Source organism: Ursus arctos, unplaced genomic scaffold (genome assembly GCF_023065955.2).
Source record: "Ursus arctos isolate Adak ecotype North America unplaced genomic scaffold, UrsArc2.0 scaffold_31, whole genome shotgun sequence".
NCBI lineage: Eukaryota > Metazoa > Chordata > Mammalia > Carnivora > Ursidae > Ursus > Ursus arctos.
In genome coordinates this window covers 28732779-28750818 of record NW_026622997.1, presented here as the reverse complement: position 1 = coordinate 28750818, position 18040 = coordinate 28732779, and the positions used below count along the sequence as shown (strand labels likewise).

General features: G+C 51.8%; 4 protein-coding genes across 5 annotated transcripts; 1 reads left to right on the top strand and 3 right to left on the bottom strand.

Moving 5' to 3' along the window:
* Positions 1–33: 33 nt before the first annotated feature.
* On the bottom strand, positions 34–1359 carry PFDN6 (prefoldin subunit 6). Of its 2 annotated transcripts, XM_026482659.4 has the most exons (5): positions 1324–1359; positions 1028–1178; positions 709–779; positions 505–629; positions 34–277 (listed from the first exon to the last, which is right to left on the bottom strand). In XM_026482659.4, exons 2-5 carry the CDS (start codon positions 1089–1091, stop codon positions 148–150), a joined length of 390 nt encoding a protein of 129 aa, XP_026338444.1. In that variant the 5' UTR covers positions 1092–1178; positions 1324–1359; the 3' UTR covers positions 34–147. The 2 variants fall into 2 exon arrangements, with proteins under 2 accessions (XP_026338444.1, XP_057160832.1); XM_057304849.1 differs by having other exon boundaries at positions 1028–1349.
* A 350-nt stretch (positions 1360–1709) lies between these two features.
* On the top strand, positions 1710–9226 carry WDR46 (WD repeat domain 46). Its single transcript, XM_026482656.4, has 15 exons — positions 1710–1857; positions 1963–2175; positions 2286–2366; positions 2515–2627; positions 2752–2839; positions 2974–3035; positions 3275–3379; positions 3467–3617; positions 3731–3866; positions 4060–4159; positions 7776–8089; positions 8237–8331; positions 8486–8581; positions 8725–8838; positions 8951–9226. The coding sequence occupies exons 1-15, from the start codon at positions 1789–1791 to the stop codon at positions 9050–9052; spliced, it is 1839 nt and encodes a 612-aa protein (XP_026338441.2). The 5' UTR covers positions 1710–1788; the 3' UTR covers positions 9053–9226.
* On the bottom strand, positions 4654–11232 carry B3GALT4 (beta-1,3-galactosyltransferase 4). Its single transcript, XM_026482658.4, has 2 exons — positions 11133–11232; positions 4654–10945 (listed from the first exon to the last, which is right to left on the bottom strand). The coding sequence occupies exon 2, from the start codon at positions 10921–10923 to the stop codon at positions 9769–9771; it is 1155 nt and encodes a 384-aa protein (XP_026338443.1). The 5' UTR covers positions 10924–10945; positions 11133–11232; the 3' UTR covers positions 4654–9768.
* A 643-nt stretch (positions 11233–11875) lies between these two features.
* RPS18 (ribosomal protein S18) lies at positions 11876–17940 on the bottom strand. The gene is made up of 6 exons (XM_026482651.3): positions 17872–17940; positions 17297–17395; positions 12503–12589; positions 12318–12419; positions 12129–12220; positions 11876–11994 (listed from the first exon to the last, which is right to left on the bottom strand). The coding sequence occupies exons 1-6, from the start codon at positions 17872–17874 to the stop codon at positions 11919–11921; spliced, it is 459 nt and encodes a 152-aa protein (XP_026338436.1). The 5' UTR covers positions 17875–17940; the 3' UTR covers positions 11876–11918.
* Positions 17941–18040: the final 100 nt, after the last annotated feature.

Here is an 18040-nt window from a genome sequence, read left to right as displayed (position 1 = left end):
GGGAACAAATGGAGACAATTATGACAGAAAGTGGCTGGTCAGAAAACAGCCAGGTGTTTTCACATTTTATTAGCTACAGTATAGACCCTAGAGCTGCCTCATTCCCTCCCCTCCCCTTCCCCCCCCCCCCCCCCCCCACCGACGGGGTCAGGCCTTTCCAGAAGCCCCTGCCTTGGCTGCCTGCGCCCGCTGGAACTCCTGCTGCAGCTGAGCCAGGGTCTCCCTCTGTTGCTCTGACTGCTGTTCGAGGTCCCGGAGCTGGGATTCGTATCGCTTACTGAGGAGAGGGAAGAGAGACAAAGAAGCAAATAAGGAGAAATTCATGGGACTTACTACTGAGAGTGCTGAAGACAAGGAGGAGATTGATAGAAAACCTGAGATCTGGAGAGGGTTTAGAGGAACTGGACAAGAGGCGGCTACTCGGGAGCTACTCTACAACGGCTCCTCAACACCTCTACTCCAGCGGTGTCAGGTGCATTGCAGGGTGGCCCAACGAAGACTCACATTTCAGCTGTGATATAGTCCAGCCTCTTCCCCACGGTGGCCCGAGCCTCTCCCAGCTCCTGTTTGACCAGCACAGGACCCAGAAGTTTAAAGACCACGTTGGACCCATCTAGCAGGGCCAGCTCCTGATGAAGGGATGGGACATACATGATCAGAACCAAAGCCAGTACAGGTCCCTCCTCACCCCCACAAGTCCTCTCTCACCTCCTTCACGATGTTATTTTCTGTTAGTTGCGCTTCAAGCTTCTGCCGCCCTGACATGGATTTACTCAAGTCTGGGGGTTGGGAAAAAAGGCTTGATTAGAAACCTGAAATGTGCCGCCTGACCCCAATCCTGGTGAGAAGAAAATGGAGCTAAGGAAGTAGACAAGGATGTGGCAGCAGGTCAGTGGGTGGGGAAGAGCACTGAGATGGGGAAGGAGCTGCACGCGGGGCCTCGGGTGGGGCAGAAATCATTATCTTGGTTTGGCTTTGGGCTGAGTGAAGGGACTGGGGCGAGGCTGCACCGACCCTGCTCCCTTACCCTTCTGTAGCTGCTGATATTTCTCCACTTCTCCCTGTAGCTTCTTCTGGATTAGCTCGGCCATGGCGGGGACGAAGGCCTGCGGGGAGCGGGAGAGGGGCGCTGGGTCTCACACTGTGGAAGGTACCCGAACTCCCTTTTCTGGCCTGGCCTGCGGAAATGACAGCACTCTTGGGAGGCAACCTCCCGGGGCACCGCAGCCTCACCCCAGCCGGGAGAGCCCTCTACCCCGGCCCCGGTGGGTGGCGGGCGCAGCAAGACCCTAAAGCCCTCAACCGTAACCCAACCCTACTCACGTTCTCCCTTCAGTATTACTAAACCTGGAAGTAAACAAAGAATGCTGGGAAAAGACGGCGCCGGAAGCTGTCTTCTGATGCATGCCGGGAACCGTAGTTTTGGCATGTTTAATGAACGGTGTTCCGTCCGAAGACTGGACTCAGGAGGTTTTAGGCAAGATGGGGAAACGAAGCCGGAAGGAGAATGCGCACCGTTACTTAGGCCCCAGCCCCGGACTACCTTTCTTTCACTACTCGGGCATAAGCAGCTGCTCCGGATTGTGGGATCAAGGCCTGCCCCGGATTGCGGGGTCAAGGCCTGCCCCGCCCCTCGAGAAAGTGAGCCCTCATTCAAGATGGCGCCAGAAGGCTTCAGACCTGGTAGGCGCTGATTGGATGAGGGCAGGCGGACTTCCGGGATTTTACAAGCTGTCTGTGGGACTGCTGAGAGGAGTTTGCACGTGGATCGTCGTTCGGGTGGGCTAGATGGAAACAGCACCCAAACAGGGCAGGGATGTCCCGCCCAAGAAGGACAGACTTCAGGCCAAGAAGAAGGTAGAGACATCTCCTCCCTAGGAAGGGCAGTTTTTAGCTGCGGGGTCCCGGGGGGCGGGGCGGGGCGCGGGCTGTGGACTATTAGAGCTTCTGATGTGCCTGTAGAAACCGCGGAGGTACTGGGAGGAAGAAGCCACTCTGACCGCTGCGGGAGCCTCTCCAGGGCCCCCTCGTAACAAGAAGAGGAATCGTGAGCTCCGCCCCCAGAGGCCAAAGAACACTAACATCGCAAAGAAGTCTCGGATCTCCAGGAAACCACAGCTCCCGAGGAAACACCGAGAACGGAGGAATACTGAGCCTCAGCGGAGCGTGTCCGGGGTGAGCCTGGGACCTGAAAAGGTGGCGGGCAAGTCCCCTTGTGCTTTACGGGTGCAAGGATCGGGGTCATCAACCCTAGCCTCTTTGCTAATTGTTTTCTCCTTCCCCAGGCCCAGGATCCATTTCCAGGCCCTGCCCCGGTCCCTGTGGAGGTAGCTCGGAAGTTCCGTCGTATTGACAAATCCAAAAAGGTGAGGACCAGCCGGAGAGTGGGGAGAAGTTGCAGCCCAGGAGTATACGAGTGAGTTGGGTGGAGGGGGGGGGGGGCGCGTGGCTCTCCTGGGATGCCACATAATGTCTGGTTCTTCTCCCACTTTTCCCCCACCAACGATGTTATAGCTGCCACATTCGAAGTCCAAAACCCGAAACCGACTTGAAGTGGCCGAAGCTGAGGAAGAGGAAATAAGTATTAAAGCTGCTCGTTCTGAACTACTGCTTGCTGAGGAACCCGGGTAAGTGGACCCTAATGTGGGCCTCCGCAGGCCCTGCTTTATGGGGCTTTTCTCTCTCATTTTCATGTTGGTCCACCCGCTGCATGTTTTGGAGTTTTACTGCAACTCCAGTACTCACTCCTAGGTTTCTGGAAGGGGAGGATGGGGAAGACACAGCAAAGATACGCCAGGCCGACATTGTGGAGGCTGTGGATATTGCAAGTGCGGCCAAGGTGAGGCTGAGTTGAAAAGGGGCCACTGGCTGGATTGGTGGTGCAGAGCAAGGTGGAAGTGGGGACTAGAAGAGGGAACAACTAAAAGGAGCCACTTCTTTCTTGATTTTTCCCCCCACTCTTTCCTTTCTCAGCACTTTGATTTAAACTTGAGGCAGTTTGGACCCTACAGACTGAATTACTCCCCAACCGGGAGGTAAGGCTGGATAGCAGTGTGTTGAACTAGGATGTGGTTCATCTGCTTAACCACTTCAGCCACACCCTCCTCGGCTGTACCAGTGTATGTTTAGGCTGATGATGTGGGGAGGGTCCTGTGATTTGTTTGCATGTGAGGGTGAGCATATAGAGGAGGGACTGGTGTGGGACAGACCTCAAATGGTCTGAGTCAGGGTGCTTTCCTGCACTGACACTCTGCCTGTCCCCTGCCTCCAACAGACACCTGGCTTTTGGAGGGCGCCGGGGTCACGTGGCCACCCTGGACTGGGTAACAAAGAGGCTCATGTGTGAGATAAACGTCATGGAGGCCGTGCGGGACATCCGGTCAGTGTGGGTGAGGCATCCCCTTCCGGATTGAATGACCATCCCTTGACCCCCTTTCCCACTGAACAACTTCTCCCCTCCTTCCAGGTTTCTGCATTCGGAGGCACTGCTCGCTGTCGCTCAGAATCGCTGGCTTCACATCTATGACAACCAGGGCATCGAGCTCCACTGTATCCGCCGCTGTGACCGAGTCACAAGGCTGGAGTTCCTGCCTTTCCACTTCCTCCTTGCCACGGCTGTGAGTGGCTATGGAGCACAGGGACTGGGTGGCAGCCCTTGAGAAGACTGCTTCTTCTCTGGGATCCCAGTAGAAGGATAGAGGGCAATCAGGACTCATTCTCTCTTTCTCAGTCAGAGACGGGGTTTCTGACCTACCTGGATGTGTCAGTGGGAAAGATTGTGGCAGCTCTGAACGCTCGGGCTGGACGGCTGGATGTCATGACTAAGAACCCTTACAATGCCGTCATCCATCTCGGACACAGCAATGGTTGGTCTCTGGCTGAGCTTTGACTCTCTGATCACCCTGACCGGCTTTGCTTCTATGTTTGTACCTTGCAAGTGCCTTCAGGTTGCCCCTGTTCCTCCCTCTCGTTACCCCTTGGCCTTGAGACCCTGTCTTTCCCAGATGTGATCACCACAGCGCTTATTAGTAACTTTGGCTCCTCTCTCCTGACGCCCAGGTACCGTGTCCTTATGGAGTCCGGCCATGAAGGAGCCACTGGCAAAGATTCTCTGTCATCGGGGTGGGGTCCGGGCTGTGGCCGTAGATTCTGCAGGCACGTAAGTCACTTGTTTGGTCATGAGGTGCTGGGGAGGTCATAGCTGGGTAGAAAGGTATAGAAGGCAGTGTGCCTTTAGGAGCACAGACTCCCAGTCAAGCTGTCTAGGTTTAAATCCTCGTTGGGGCACCTGGGTGGCTCAGTCGGTTAAGTGTCTGACTCTTGATCTCAGCTCAGGTTTTGATCTTAGGGTCGTGAGTTAAAGGCCTGCATTGAGTTCCATGATGGGCGTGGAGCCTACTCAAAAAAAAACAAGAAGGTAAATAAATCCTCGTGTTAACCACTGACCAGCCATGTAAGTGTGGGCACATTTCATAACCTCTTTGTGCCACATACTTTCCTCGCCCCAAGAGTAGGGATGAGTATCTAGCTCAAGGGTCAGAAAGCTTTTTCTGTAAAGAGCCAGATAGTAAAGATTTTAGGTTTTGCTGGCCAAGAGGCAAATTTGAGTGTATCATATAGGTATTTGAGTAAGAGAAAACAAAGCATCACAAATTTTTAAGCAATAAAATTAAAAATATAATAGTTACTGAATATAGTATTTTTGTAATACAGGTCCACTAATGGGAAGAATTGGATTCTTCTTTTTGAGGATAACATTTTGCTCAATTGAGGTTCAAAGTTATGTTCTAAATCAGCAAACCCAGTTACAAATGTTTATCTGTTAACATGGATCTCTGGAGAGATTTTACCTATTTCATCTTCAAAGACCTCTTTCACACAGATGATGAGATAGGTGGTACTTGAAACGCTGTCAAGTTATAACTGTGTCACTGTGAGTTGTCATGAGCCCACAAGTGGTGCAAAGAGGTGACATGCCACATGTGGTGTCGGTCCTGACCGGTCTCCCGGGCTGTTGTAGTACAAAGGCAACCACAGAAGAAGCCAGTGAACGAGTGCGGTCGTGCTCCGATACACCTTCCTCTGTGGACGCTGAAATTTGAATCTTCTATGTAATTTTCACCTGTTTCAAAATATTTTTGAACTTTTCTGGGCGCTTAAAAATGGCCAAACCATTCGGAGCTTGAGGGCTGTCCAGAAGTAGGTGGTGGGCCAGAGCTATTTGGCTCATGGGCTGTAGGTCACCAAGCCCTGGGCTTAGTTCGTAAAGCCGTCCTCGACGTTAACGTGAGTTAAGGCATATAGAGTTTAGCATGGTGCCCAGGGAGTATGGAGCCCTGGCTTTCACCATTGGCATCATTGAAGGTGATCGTTCTCTCTTTAGGCCTGGTTGGTGACATGAGGGATAGGAATGGTGGGCCTGCTCTGAATTTCTACTCCTGGGGAGTTTGCAGCTGCCCCGCTGTGCCATCAGGGGTGTGTGTGTGTGTGTACGTACCTGGCGTGCTGTGTTCCACACAAGTTCCCTCTAATGGGATTAGTGGGTGTTCCTCTTAATTCCTTTCTTTATTAGGCACTCGCAGGCACCTGCTGCGGGCTGGGCTCTGGGCTGAGGTTCTGGGCTGGGGGGCGGGTACAAGGATGATGAAGAGGCCATCGAGCCTACCCTGTACAGTATTCCACTTTATGTACAGAGACGGGGGGGCTGTAGTTTACAGAAATGATTATTCAGGAGATGCATTTAATTTCTGCTGCGTTGTCTTCTGTCACCCCAGACTTAATGTGTCTGTCACGGGATAGGTCATCCCACTCCCTGACTCCTCCTTGCTTGCTCCCTTTCTGCCACATTTTCCTGTCACCCAGAATTTGACTTGACACCTCTAGCTACACAGCCCCATGGTCTTCAGCTATCAGGACAGGAACCAAATTGCTGCTTACTGGGTGCTTCCTGGGTGCCCAGGTTCAGCTACTTTGGTGACATCACTTCATTACTGCCCATGACCCCCTGTGAAGTCCCGGCTGCTGTCCCCTGGAGGGCCCTCCGAGGTCTGTTTCTCTCCATCCTTGCGCTCTCCTGTGAAGGTGCATGACGCTCGCAGCCACTTTCCAGCCTCTGGTTCTTCCTGCTTCTGGCGTGTCCTGGTGCTGTTGGCAGACTGATCTTTCCCACAGCTGTTTTCTTCCTCTCACACTACTGTGCGGGAATCTTCTACATGAGGTATAAACCATGTAACTTTATTTTTAAATGGTTTTAAAGAAAGTCAGGAAAAGTAACAGCCTGGTAGCCACCAACTTATAAAAACCTTCCAGATGCTCAGACCCCCCCTTGTCCTCCCATAGTTGTTGTATCTTTGGGGCCAAGTGATTTGTCTCAACTATTTTTACTCTGTATTTGTGCCAGCCTGACTTTAGGAGAGTGCTTTCTGTGGGCCCCTGAATCTAAGCTGTGATTTGCCTTCTCTGAGCTGTTTCGGTCAGGTAATGCTGTGCCCAAGGCCTAATCACTTAGTTCCCTGAGATTTGGTCAACACCTTGAGAACAGCTGTGGTCCTTGATCTTAGGCCCACCTCTGCTTATCTCTGGTCCTCCTCGGGAGCACCTCAGACAAGAAGAGATGAGGCTTAGTGTCTGCCTTAAGAGGCATTCTGGAAGCTTGCATTAGGATTGGATTGGATTCTCAGAACTAAACTGTTTTCTCCAAGTTTAGAAGCGTGGTAGTGTAGCCTGGATGCCTTCCAGCCAGTGGGCTGGGATTTGTGCAGCGGATCCCAAAGAGAGTGGGGAGAGAAGCCAGCATGTGCCCTTGAGTTGTGGGTTGACTGAAAGGTTTGACCCTGTGTCCGAGGAGCCCTCAGTAATTCCTGGCTAGCACTGGTGGTCGTCCTACCTGCTGGAACTGGGGCCTTGATCGTCTTGTGTCTGCAGTAGAGTCCAGCTGGGCGTCTGTTCAGTCCCATCACAGGGCTCGTGCCTCTCGGAGAAGCCTCTCTGAGGCTCCCTCTTCTGAGGTTCACAGCCAAGAAGAAGAGAGTCCGTGGCCTCTTGGTAAACTGACATCCCCTGGCCTTGCTGCTCTCCCTTCAGCCTCCCTCTCAAACTCCCAACCTCTGAAAACAAACAGCCACAGTGCAGGATTCCGAGAGTGTTGCCCTCCCTTCTTCCAGGGAAACAGGGTGGGGCACGTCCTCCAGCGCATTCTGTCATTGCTTCCTCCGCTTTTCTCAGCTCCATGAAGGCTTCAGCTTGTCTGCTTATCTCTCATTGCTAGAGAGCAGTGTTGGGGAATCTGGGTCCTCAGTCTGAGTTTAAAGAGCCCCTCCAATTTGTCCCCTCGTAATCCTGCAGAGCTCTTGTCCCACCAGTCCCGAAAACAGACCTGTTTCCATCTCACCTCCACGCTGTGGTGATCTTACATTTGTACCTGCTGTATGTTTCTTGTGCTTCCTTGAGAATGACCTCGAACAGCTCCAATCCCAGTTTTATTATGAAGTCCTCCCTGACCACTGCTGTCAGTCCTTCTCTTTGCTGAGCCACCGTGCTGTGTGTGCAGCGGAACATGTCATTTCGGTACAGGTGGGAGTGTGCGCTCTCCCTTTGATTAAGAGGACAGACACCGAAGAGACAGGCCTGACTTGAATTCTAGCTCAGCCACTCACCTTGCTCTCCCTCCTCTGAGCTTCAGTTTCCTCATCTGTAAGACTTTACGCCTGCACTTGGCCACAGCCCTGTTCAGTAAGTCCACACAACAGATTCATTGACTGCCCTCTCTCCACCAGGTACATGGCCACCTCTGGCCTGGACCACCAGCTGAAGATCTTTGACCTACGAGGGATGTTCCAGCCTCTGAGTGCTCGGACCCTGCCCCAGGGAGCGGGGCACCTGGCCTTTTCCCAGCGGGGACTGCTGGCTGCAGGCATCGGTGACGTGGTGAACATATGGGCAGGGCAGGGCAAGGCCAGCCCACCCTCCCTGGAGCAGCCTTACCTCACCCACCGGCTCTCAGGCCACGTGCATGGCCTTCATTTCTGCCCCTTTGAAGATGTGCTGGGGGTGGGGCACAATGGCGGCATCACCAGCATGCTGGTCCCTGGTGAGTGGGCCAGGGGATGGGATCCGTGTGAATGAATTCTGGGTGAAGTTTGGGTTGGCTCAAGACAGCCAGGAGCAAAGGGCTTGGTTGGGTTGGAGCTGCTGGGCTGGGTTCTGGTTATGGCTCCATGCTTCTCTGTCCCTCTAGGGGCTGCTGAACCCAACTTTGATGGCCTGGAGAGTAACCCTTATAGGAGCCAGAAGCAGCGCCAGGAGTGGGAGGTGAAGGCCCTGCTGGAGAAGGTGAGCATGAGCCTGTGTGTGGTTTGGGCTGGGGTTGGGGAGAGCTCCCCATGCCCCAAGAGTCTTGGCAAGAGTGGGATTTAGCAGCCTCTGGCCTCCGTCCCTCTTTGGGTTACCCTCCTGTGACCCTTTCCTGTGCCTCTGACACCTCCAGGTCCCTGCAGAGCTCATCTGTCTGGATCCACGAGCCCTGGCAGAGGTTGATGTCATCTCTTTGGAGCAAGAGAAGAAGGAGCGGATAGAGAGGCTGGTATGGAGCAGGCCCCAGTGCTCAGGCCCTACTCCCCTCCCCATGCTCCCTGTGCCATGTCCCCCGAAGTACGGCACAGCAGATGGGGGCTGCCACATTTCCTGGCCTCTGAGGATTTCACCCTTGTCTAACCCCCACCTTAGGGCTACGACCCTGAGGCCAAAGCTCCCTTCCAGCCGAAGCCAAAGCGGAAGGGCCGCAGCTCGACAGCAAGCCTGGTGAAGAGGAAGAGGAAGGTCATGGATGAGGAGCACCGGGTAAATGATCATTGGGGGATGGGCCAGGCATCCCATGGGCTGCACCCTCCTGCCAGTGCCTCTGCTCTTGCCAGCCTGCCACTTCTCACCTTACCCCTGTCTCCCCACCCAGGATAAAGTCCGGCAGAGCCTTGAGCTACAGCCACAGAAGCAAGAGAAGAAGGCCAAGCCCCTGAGGGCCCGGCTATCTGCCCTGGACAGATTTGTGTGCTGAGCCATGCTCCATGGTGGCCTGAGAACAGTCTGTCCCCAGGATTGCCTGTGCCTGTGGGGAATTGACCCTGTTCCTTGGAATAAGGAGGGGGCGGTGTGCGCCTTCTCCAGTTGGGGAGGGACAGCTGGCTCCAGGGCTGGGTTGGTATTAAAGATTTTTTTGTTTTGTTTTGGATAATGTGTCTAGATCATCTTGGGAACCTGTTCCCCTCCCTTTGCCTAGCATGGAACTACTCTAGGATCTGAGGGGGTCATGGTATCCTTCTTCCCTCACCCTGTATTTTATCACTGTGACCTTAGTCTTGTTCTTTAGGGGCCTTCCTCCTCTCTTTCCCACGTCCCTGGCGATGTCCTTCCCATCCAGCATGGTCTGGCAGCCTCCAGGCTCCCCAGGTTTGCGTTCTTGGGCTCCTGGTGAGGACCACGCTGCACTCGAAGAGGTAGACAGACAAGTTTATTGAGGAGCTTGTGCCCCTCCTGTGCCACAGCTGGAGAGGACAGCCCCAGCATTGTTTTGCTCTTCCTGGTGACCATCACTGGGGCTGGCAGGCCAGGCCCCTGAATTTCTCCTGTATTCCTCCATCTTCAGTAATAGAGCATCTGATAGAGGACACTGGTAGCTGCAGCCAGTCAGGGCCCCCTGCCTTAGGCCTGGGCGAGAGAAGGTTGTGGGGGTGCCAGCTAGACCCTCACTCACTCCTGTGGCCCCAGGCACTCTCAGCTGTGAAGCCAGGCTATTACCCGACACCGAAGGATGCCCAAAACTTCCTGAAGCCAGGAGCAGAAGGGTGCCATCCTTTCTCCTTCAGAGCCGCCCACCAGCTTCCAGGCTTCCTGCATTTTCCAAGGGTCCAGCTTATGGGATGTCAGCAGGAATTTCCCATAGCAGCACCGGTCCAAGGGGTAGTGGGTGGCCCCAGCCAGCTTAACACAGTGGGTTGGGGTGAGGCCTCCTCGTCGGGCGCTTACCCCCACAAAGACATCCTCCAGTGGCAGAGAGGGTGCCCGGCTGGCCACTTTCAGGATGAGCTGCACAGCAGAAGCTGACAGCACGTACCCTGTGCCAGAGGCATAGGGTGGAAAGGGGCCCCAGGTGGGAGGCCACTGCTCCTCTGATATCTGGTGCTTGCTCCCTGGTGTCCGAGAGGGGTGCACCCGCCAGTGCACACGGCCCAGGTACAAAAGAGGCATTGGCTGGCTCCTCAAGACAGACCCTACTTCCCAGTCTTCATCTCCAGCCTCAACCTCTCTTGGAGGCGGCTCCTTGCCCTTCTCCCATTGTTCCCAACGGCCCCCTCGCCGAATCAGCTCTGATACCAGTTCGGGGACATTGACAAACACGTCATCGTCTGTCTTGAGGATGTAGCGGGCCATGGAGCAGTGTTTGTTTGCCCAGTTCAGCCCGCTGAGGGTCTTGAGAGTAAGGTTACGGTAGGAGTCCCGGAAGGCCGCCTGCAAGATGTCCCCCTGGGCTGCTGCCTCCTGCACTAGATCGATGCCGTGGGGCTCCCTCGTAGGATGCCACAAGCTTGGCTCTCCGAGCAGAAAGAGAGTCTGCACCCTGAGCCCCCGGGCCTCGCGCAGCCCGCCCCACGAAGCCCGAATGGCATTTCTTTGGTTCAGGTTGTCTGGGGCCGTGCACACAAGGATGAGCAGGAAGGGTGGGGCGCCGGGACCCCTGCACGCCTCTTCATTGGGGATCAGGAGGCGGGGCAGGGCCAGGGGCGGCCCTGGGGAGGCCGGAGCCGGGCGCAGGGAGGCCAGCGAGAGGCTCAGCAGCTCTTCCCCGATGCCCGAAGGCCCGAAGAGGGTCCAGATAATCACCAGCAGCAGGGCGGCAAGGAGAAGGCGCCGGAAGAGGCTGAGGGGCATGGTGTGGGGTATCACAAGTGACCTGGAGAGAAAGATGAGGGCGGTTAGTGGGCGGACGCCCCAGGTGTACGTGACCTGAATCCCTAACCGGCCACGCCTGGGATGGAGCGGGCGGCTGGTGCGCGCGGCCAGTACCGGCGCAGAAGAGCGCCGAGACCCGGGAGGCTGGGGGGGGGGGGGGGGCACAGCCGTAACTGCGGGAAGGTTACCTTGTCGGGGCCCCGCCGCCCCAAAGCTCGGCTCCATGGTGAGGTTTCGTTGCAGCGCTGGCCGCCCCTCCCCCGCCCGCGGTGGCGGCTGGGTCCCGCCCCCCTCCCTGGGAGGGTGTAGGGCCGCACGCACACCCGCCTCCCCGGAAGCTGCTTAGAAGCTTCGCGGCCGCGGCGGACGGAATACCGCAGGCAGAGCACCGGCGGCAGCCGAATCTGGAGCGTGCCGCAGTCGCGGAAGCGAACGCAGGACAGCCTACCAGCCGCGGCCAACTTCCTCAACCACACGCGCGCCCCCTCGCTCTGCTGCGGAGCCCAGCTCTTCCGGGTCAACGATTTAAGAGGATTTCATCCCCACCGAGAGCCCATAACTTCCAGGCCTCGGCGCCTCCCCCCACCCCACAACTTTTAAAAAGAAAACCAGGGGCGGTCAACTGGTTAGGCTCAAAGTACCCACACCAGCTAAGCCCTTGCGCACACCAGCCACCGGGGGCCCCGGTTGTCTTGAAACTGCCTTGGGACACCCCATCATTGGGGGGGGGGGTTATCCAGCTCTCCCGTTCAAGGGCGGGTACCACAGGGTTGCTTCAGGTAGGGCGGGGAGTGGCCCAGACAGGGGGCGGCTGGTTTGGGTAGCTGAGTGCAGCAATCAACCAAGAAAGGAAAACCACCCACAGGGCCCAGCGCGATAGTTTTCCCTATCAGGTCCCCAGAAGAATGGAGAGAATCACACAGAAGGCGGCTTAGGTGTAGAAACGATTTTATTAACAGGCAAGGCCTACAGATTTATTTCTTCTTGGACACACCCACGGTGCGGCCACGGCGCCCTGTGGTCTTGGTATGCTGGCCTCGGACACGAAGTCTGCAGGTGAGAAGAGAGAAGGGTCACAAGTTACACACAATGCAAAGGAAACATCTGGAAAGAGAAGGCAGAGCATGACAAATCTCTGGGAGTCTAGGGGCAGGGAGGGAGGGGAGACTCCCACCCCTACTTACCCCCAGAAGTGGCGCAGCCCTCTGTGGGCCCTAATCTTCTTCAGTCTCTCCAGGTCTTCACGAAGTTTGTTGTCTAGACCATTGGCCAGGACCTGGATTTGGAAGAGATGGTGAGGAATGTTCTACCCACTGACCTCCTACTACTAATTCTAACTAGATACCCTGCATCTCTCCCATCTCAATACACACCTGGCTGTACTTTCCATCCTTCACGTCCTTTTGTCTGTTCAAAAACCAGTCTGGGATCTTATACTGGCGAGGATTCTGCATAATGGTGATCACACGTTCCACCTAACAGGCAGGAGAACGGTCAGATACAGAGGGCTTCCCTTCGAAGGCAGGCCCAGGCCACAGCCCCCCTTCTTTGTCCTCACCTCATCCTCAGTGAGCTCTCCGGCCCTCTTGGTGAGATCGATGTCTGCTTTCCTCAACACCACATGAGCATATCTTCGCCCCACACCCTGAGAAGAGGGTTTGGAATTTGGGGTTGAGTCTGATTTTTTTGGTTCCCTTTATAGCCCCACTATTCAAAAGCACACAAAGGTCAGGCCTGCAACCACCCGGTGTGTTATTACTTTTCTAGATACAAAACCAAACCATTAAATAGGAGAAAAACTTTTTTATTTCAGGGACAGGTCTGAAAAGCAAAATCTTTTCACACTGCTCAGCATATACAGCTGTCAAATACTGGCTGTAAAAGACACTGCAACACCCAAGAGCATACCTTCTAGTCTCTGCATTGTAAAGGCTTGGTGCTCTCAAAGCTTCTATGGCACCAATGCAGCAAGACTGAGGGCTTCTACATTAACATGGTTGATCAAGGGGGTAGGACTGTGGTGTTCTGGGTCTCTAAGGGTCATAATTCTTTGGGCAGGTCACCCCATTGCTATGATCACAGTTTTCCAAGATCACAAACTTGGATTTTGTCAGTGCCCAGAGATGACCAGGCCACAGGGAGCTAAGTGCCCAAACCAAACTAAAAAGAACTAATGCTTACACCGGTGGCACTGTATTAGCACCAACACCAGTACTCCTTGCCACCCGACTCATGAAGCAAACATCTGAATAGTGAAGGATGATGTGCTGGGTTAAATAGTGCCCCCTCCCCGCCACATATGTCCATCTAGGATCCCAGAACATGACCTTATTTGGAAAAAGGGCCACTGCGAATATAACTAGTTAAAATGAGGTTACACTGGATTAGGGAAGGCCCTGAATCCAATGGCTGGTATCCTTATAAAAGAGAGGACAGAGTGGAAGGCCATGTGATAGGAGCGACACAGCTAAGGAAAACCAAGGACTGCTGGCAACCACCAGAAGATAGGATTCCTAGAGCCTTCAGAGGGAGCATGGCTCGCTGACACCTTGATTTTGGATGTTTGGCCTCCACAACTATGGGAGTAAGTTTTTGTTGTTTTAAGCCAACAAGTCTGGGATAACTTGTCTCAAGCCCCAAGAAATGGAGAGAGATATTTCCCCTGTGTAAGAAGTGACCTAGAGGGGTGCCTGGGTCGGTTATGTGTATGCCTTCGACTCAGGTCATGATCTCCTGGTCCTGGGATCAGGCCGCACACAGGGTTCCCTGCTTAGCTGGGAGTCTGCTTCTCTCTGTCCCTCTGCCCCGCCCCCCCCTCAACTGCACGCTTTTGCTCAAATCAGTATCTTAAAGAAAAAAAAAAAGTGACCTAGAAAATCAAATTATCAGGTTGATTCAGAAGAGATTAAGGTCTTGGGACACCTGGGTAGCTCATTCAGTTAAGTATCCAACTCTTGGTTTTGGCTCAGGTCATATCTCAGGACTGTGAGATCAAGCCCCGTGTTGGGCTCCTCTCAGCGTTTAGGATTCTCTCTCTCCCTCTGCCCCTCCGCTCACACATTCTCTCCAATAATCTTAAAAAACGAAACAAACCTCCCACCCCAAACCCAACAGAAGAGATTAAGGTCTAAGTCTTTCTCAAATATAAATATTTATAGTTAAAATAGTTATGTCTGAGATTTACTTTTAAATGATAGGGAAGAATATAGATGAACAAGATTTTGAATTTTTGTTAGATATTCATAGGGGCTAATTTTCTTCCTTCTACTTTTGAATGTTTAATTTTTTCCAATAATCTAGTTTTTAAAGAATTGCTCTCAACTTTTTATTTTTTTTTTTTATTTTTTTTTTTTTAAAGATTTTATTTATTCGACAGAGATAGAGAAAGCCAGCGAGAGAGGGAACACAAGCAGGGGGAGTGGGAGAGGAAGAAGCAGGCTCCCAGCAGAGGAGCCTGATGTGGGGCTCGATCCCATAACGCCGGGATCACGCCCTGAGCCGAAGGCAGACGCCTAACCGCTGTGCCACCCAGGCGCCCCTGCTCTAAACTTTTTAAAAAAAGTAGGCTCCATGCCCAGCATGGAGCCCAATGGGGGAGAGGTGGGTCTGAATTCATGACCCTGAGATTAAGACCTGAGTTGAGATGAAGAGAAGAGACAGATGCTTAATTGACAGATACACCCAAGTGCCCCTGGCTAAGATTTCTGATAGCCCTGTTTGTGGGCTGATATTGACTTGTCAACTTTCTAAGTTAGATCCCTTTTCTCTTCCAAGGAGACCACCCTGTTTTCTCGATCCAAAAGAGTTAAGTCAGGGGACCATCACTCATATTTGTTGTCCAAGAGCCTTGACCATGTAAGAGTTGACACTAACTTAATTCTACTCTTGTATAGTATTTAGTAGTGTTACTCACTGGACAGAACACAAATTCCTCATAAACAAAGCCAGTGGTACCTCTCAGTGATTATGCCCAACTCCAACCAGGTTTCCAAATAACCCATAGAGGGCAGTATCACGTGACCTGATTTAGAGGAAAGGTAGACAACCAGGCAACCTTAAATAATACCCATAGCAAAAGTCTACAAGTTGAAACCAAACATTTAGGAAGGAATCATGACACAGAATAATCTTATAGGGTCTGTATTACCTCTCGATATCTTCTTACTGTCAACCTCCACTTCATTCTTCATCCTTCCCCAGCCAATTAATCTCACTTACCACTTCTTCAGCCACATCTTTTGAAGAATCCTTTCCCCATACCGTACTTCCCTCCAGTTTCCAAGTATTACCCCTCCATTCTGGATCCTTAACAAAAGATCCCCTCCTAGTCAAGCTTTAGTTCTCTCACCAGAGGAAGAGCTAGCTGCATTTGCTGGCTCTCCACACGATTAGCAAAAATCTCTGTATCATCTATCTCTAGGAATAACCTTTCCCACTGATAAACAAAGCATCAGGATCCCTAAGAGACTTACTACAAAGTTCACGAACTACCTTAAAGTCCTTTGGTTAAGTTTTTTTAAGTGGACTACAAAGGCTATGACACATTATTTATCGGAAGTAACTACAAAACCAGGTAATTTCAAAGAGGAAAAGAGAAAGGGTTTAATACAAGCATACCATTAATCATGACCATCTTTTATACAGGCACATATTGTTTAACTGCACTGTGCAGATACCCTGCTTTGTTTTGTTTACACGTTGAAAGCTGTGGCAAATCCTGCATCAACCAAGTCTATCGATGCCATTTTTCCAACAGCATTTTCTCACTTTGCGCTTCTGTCACATTTTGGTAATTCTCAAAGTACTTCAAACCTTTTCATTATTGTATGTTATAGTGATCTGTGATCACGACTCCTTGAAAGCTCTTGACGATCTGCATTTTTTTGCGATAAAATATTTTTAAATTAAGGTACATAATTTTTAGACATAATACTATTACACACTTAATATTAACTACAGTGTAAATGTAACTTGCATATGCACTGGGAAACCAAAACAATGCATTTGACTCACTTTATTGTCTGGAACTGAACCTGCTGTATAGACCTCTGAGATATGTGTGTTTGTATTCACTATTCCATTTAAGCCTCATAGCAACCCTTAAAAAGGTACTAGTATATTTTACACTGCCTTTCTAGATTCACATAATGACAAAAGAAAGCAACCTTTTTATTTACCCTTTAAGGACAAATAAAAGCTGTGCTTCCTGCAGTGTAACATGAAAAACCAAAGGAATCTGATCAATTTTGTGAACCGAAGCTAGCACATACAGTTTTGATTAAACAAGTTATCTGTACAATATTTATGTTTCCTTTAAATTCTTTGAAACCAGGCTACAGTATCCCTGGATCCATTTCCTAACACTGCATGAACACTTATGATGCACCAGAAGCTGGGGACTGTGAACAAGACAGGACTGTCCCTGCCCCCACAGTATCCACATACTAGCAAAAAATACATTCAGGGGCGCCTGGGTGGCACAGCGGTTAAGCATCTGCCTTCGGCTCAGGGCGTGATCCCGGCGTTATGGGATCGAGCCCCACATCAGGCTCCTCCGCTATGAGTCTGCTTCTTCCTCTCCCACTCCCCCTGCTTGTGTTCCCTCTCTCGCTGGCTGTCTCTATCTCTGTCAAACAAATAAATAAATAAAAATCTTTAAAAAAAAATACATTCAGCCATACTCACAATTATACATACTAACCAAAAAATAAATAAAAAATACAGTAGAAAGTCCCCAACTGGAAGTCCAGTTTGTTAGGTTGGTTAAAGAAAACATTCAAGCTTATATTCACTGACGTAATGCATACAATGAGCCAAATACTGGTTCCCACCAACTAAAAATGCATTTCATTCACCTCCGGCATTTGGAATAAATGCTCTGCTCAAGATGTACCAATACCCCTCCCACTGCCCAACTATCGGTTTCTTCATACTTAGAAGTCTGTTGTCATTTCTACCCCTCCCAATGTACAATTTCACAATTTCTAGGGCATAGATTTCACAGGAACGGTTGCTGTTATGATGCACTGCTGTAGGGGGCAGAAACCAAACTTAGAACGAACCTCACATGATGGTCCAATAAAATTTCAGCGAATTCTAGTAGACAAGGCAACACTCCCCATCTGCTAAGACAGAAGTTATCTTGGCTTGACCTGACTGGCTTTCATTACTTACTTTTTCGGGCAAATGTGGTTAAGGGGCTAAGGGAACTAGTCACTCTTTTAACCATTCTTTATTTTACCCAGCAGCTAAGGTGATCTGGTTGGGACAGGTTTCCTCAACTTTGCCTCACTTAGAGCTGTCTTAAGAACTACAGTTTCATTTATATGCTCCATTCCTTACCCTACTTTACCTTAATTGCAGTGATGGCAAAAGCTATTTTCCGCCGCCCATCGATATTGGTGTTGAGTACTCGCAAAATGTGCTGAAACTTCTCAGGGATCACTAGAGACTGACAGAGATAGGGGGAGAAATCAGGCACTTGGAACTACCATCAAACAGTAACCTCTAACAGAAACGTCAAGCTTGTTATACAGGGAGCAACGATCCCTCCCCCTTCAGTTTTCTCACAACAAACTCCTCAGTCCTGCACGCAGAACATTAAGTGTTCAGGCTCGGGAAAACGCAACCTCTGGGAGGGGGCAAATCTTCTGCCCATTCCCAAAAGTACACTCTGAGTGGCGGAGACCTGAGGTCCCCATTCACGCCCAAGCCTTTTCGCCGCTTTCGAGCGCCCTGGGGCGACAGTTCCTCTGGCCCACTCCCCACAGCTGGATGTCTTCAGTCCTTCCTTCCCAGGGGTGCGACTCAAAGATTCACACAGAAAGTTGCAAACCCCCAGAATAGGGCATTTCCTGCCCCCTAACAGTAGACTTTCCGTGTCCCGGTTCCGATGTCACCGGATCCCCGCACTGGTTCCAGTCTTACCATGGCGGCAGCCCCAGCGGCGGCGTGTAAGCCTCCTGTGGAAGAGAGAACGGAAGTGACGTAGTAGCCTTATATAGCTACCAGGCGGAAGAGGCGGAGCGATCATGGAGAAGCCCTTCCGGAAACCGCAAGTGTCAGAGCCAATTCGACTTCTGAAAATCTCTACTCG

Bases quoted from the DNA above. Each gene is read 5' to 3' on its own strand.
- PFDN6 (XM_026482659.4), bottom strand. From the start codon at position 1,091: ATGGCCGAGCTAATCCAGAAGAAGCTACAGGGAGAAGTGGAGAAATAT. The intron at 780-1,027 runs GTAAGGGAGCAG...CCCAACCCCCAG, and splicing joins ATATCAGCAGCTACAGAAGG to ACTTGAGTAAATCCATGTCA. The intron at 630-708 runs GTGAGAGAGGAC...TCCCTTCATCAG, and splicing joins AAAATAACATCGTGAAGGAG to GAGCTGGCCCTGCTAGATGG.
- WDR46 (XM_026482656.4), top strand. From the start codon at position 1,789: ATGGAAACAGCACCCAAACAGGGCAGGGATGTCCCGCCCAAGAAGGAC. The intron at 2,176-2,285 runs GTGAGCCTGGGA...CTCCTTCCCCAG, and splicing joins CTCAGCGGAGCGTGTCCGGG to GCCCAGGATCCATTTCCAGG. The intron at 3,036-3,274 runs GTAAGGCTGGAT...TGCCTCCAACAG, and splicing joins AATTACTCCCCAACCGGGAG to ACACCTGGCTTTTGGAGGGC.
- B3GALT4 (XM_026482658.4), bottom strand. From the start codon at position 10,923: ATGCCCCTCAGCCTCTTCCGGCGCCTTCTCCTTGCCGCCCTGCTGCTG.
- RPS18 (XM_026482651.3), bottom strand. The intron at 12,590-17,296 runs GTAAAGTAGGGT...CCCTCTTCTCAG, and splicing joins TTGCCATCACTGCAATTAAG to GGTGTGGGGCGAAGATATGC. The intron at 11,995-12,128 runs GTAAGTAGGGGT...TCTCACCTGCAG, and splicing joins GGGCTGCGCCACTTCTGGGG to ACTTCGTGTCCGAGGCCAGC.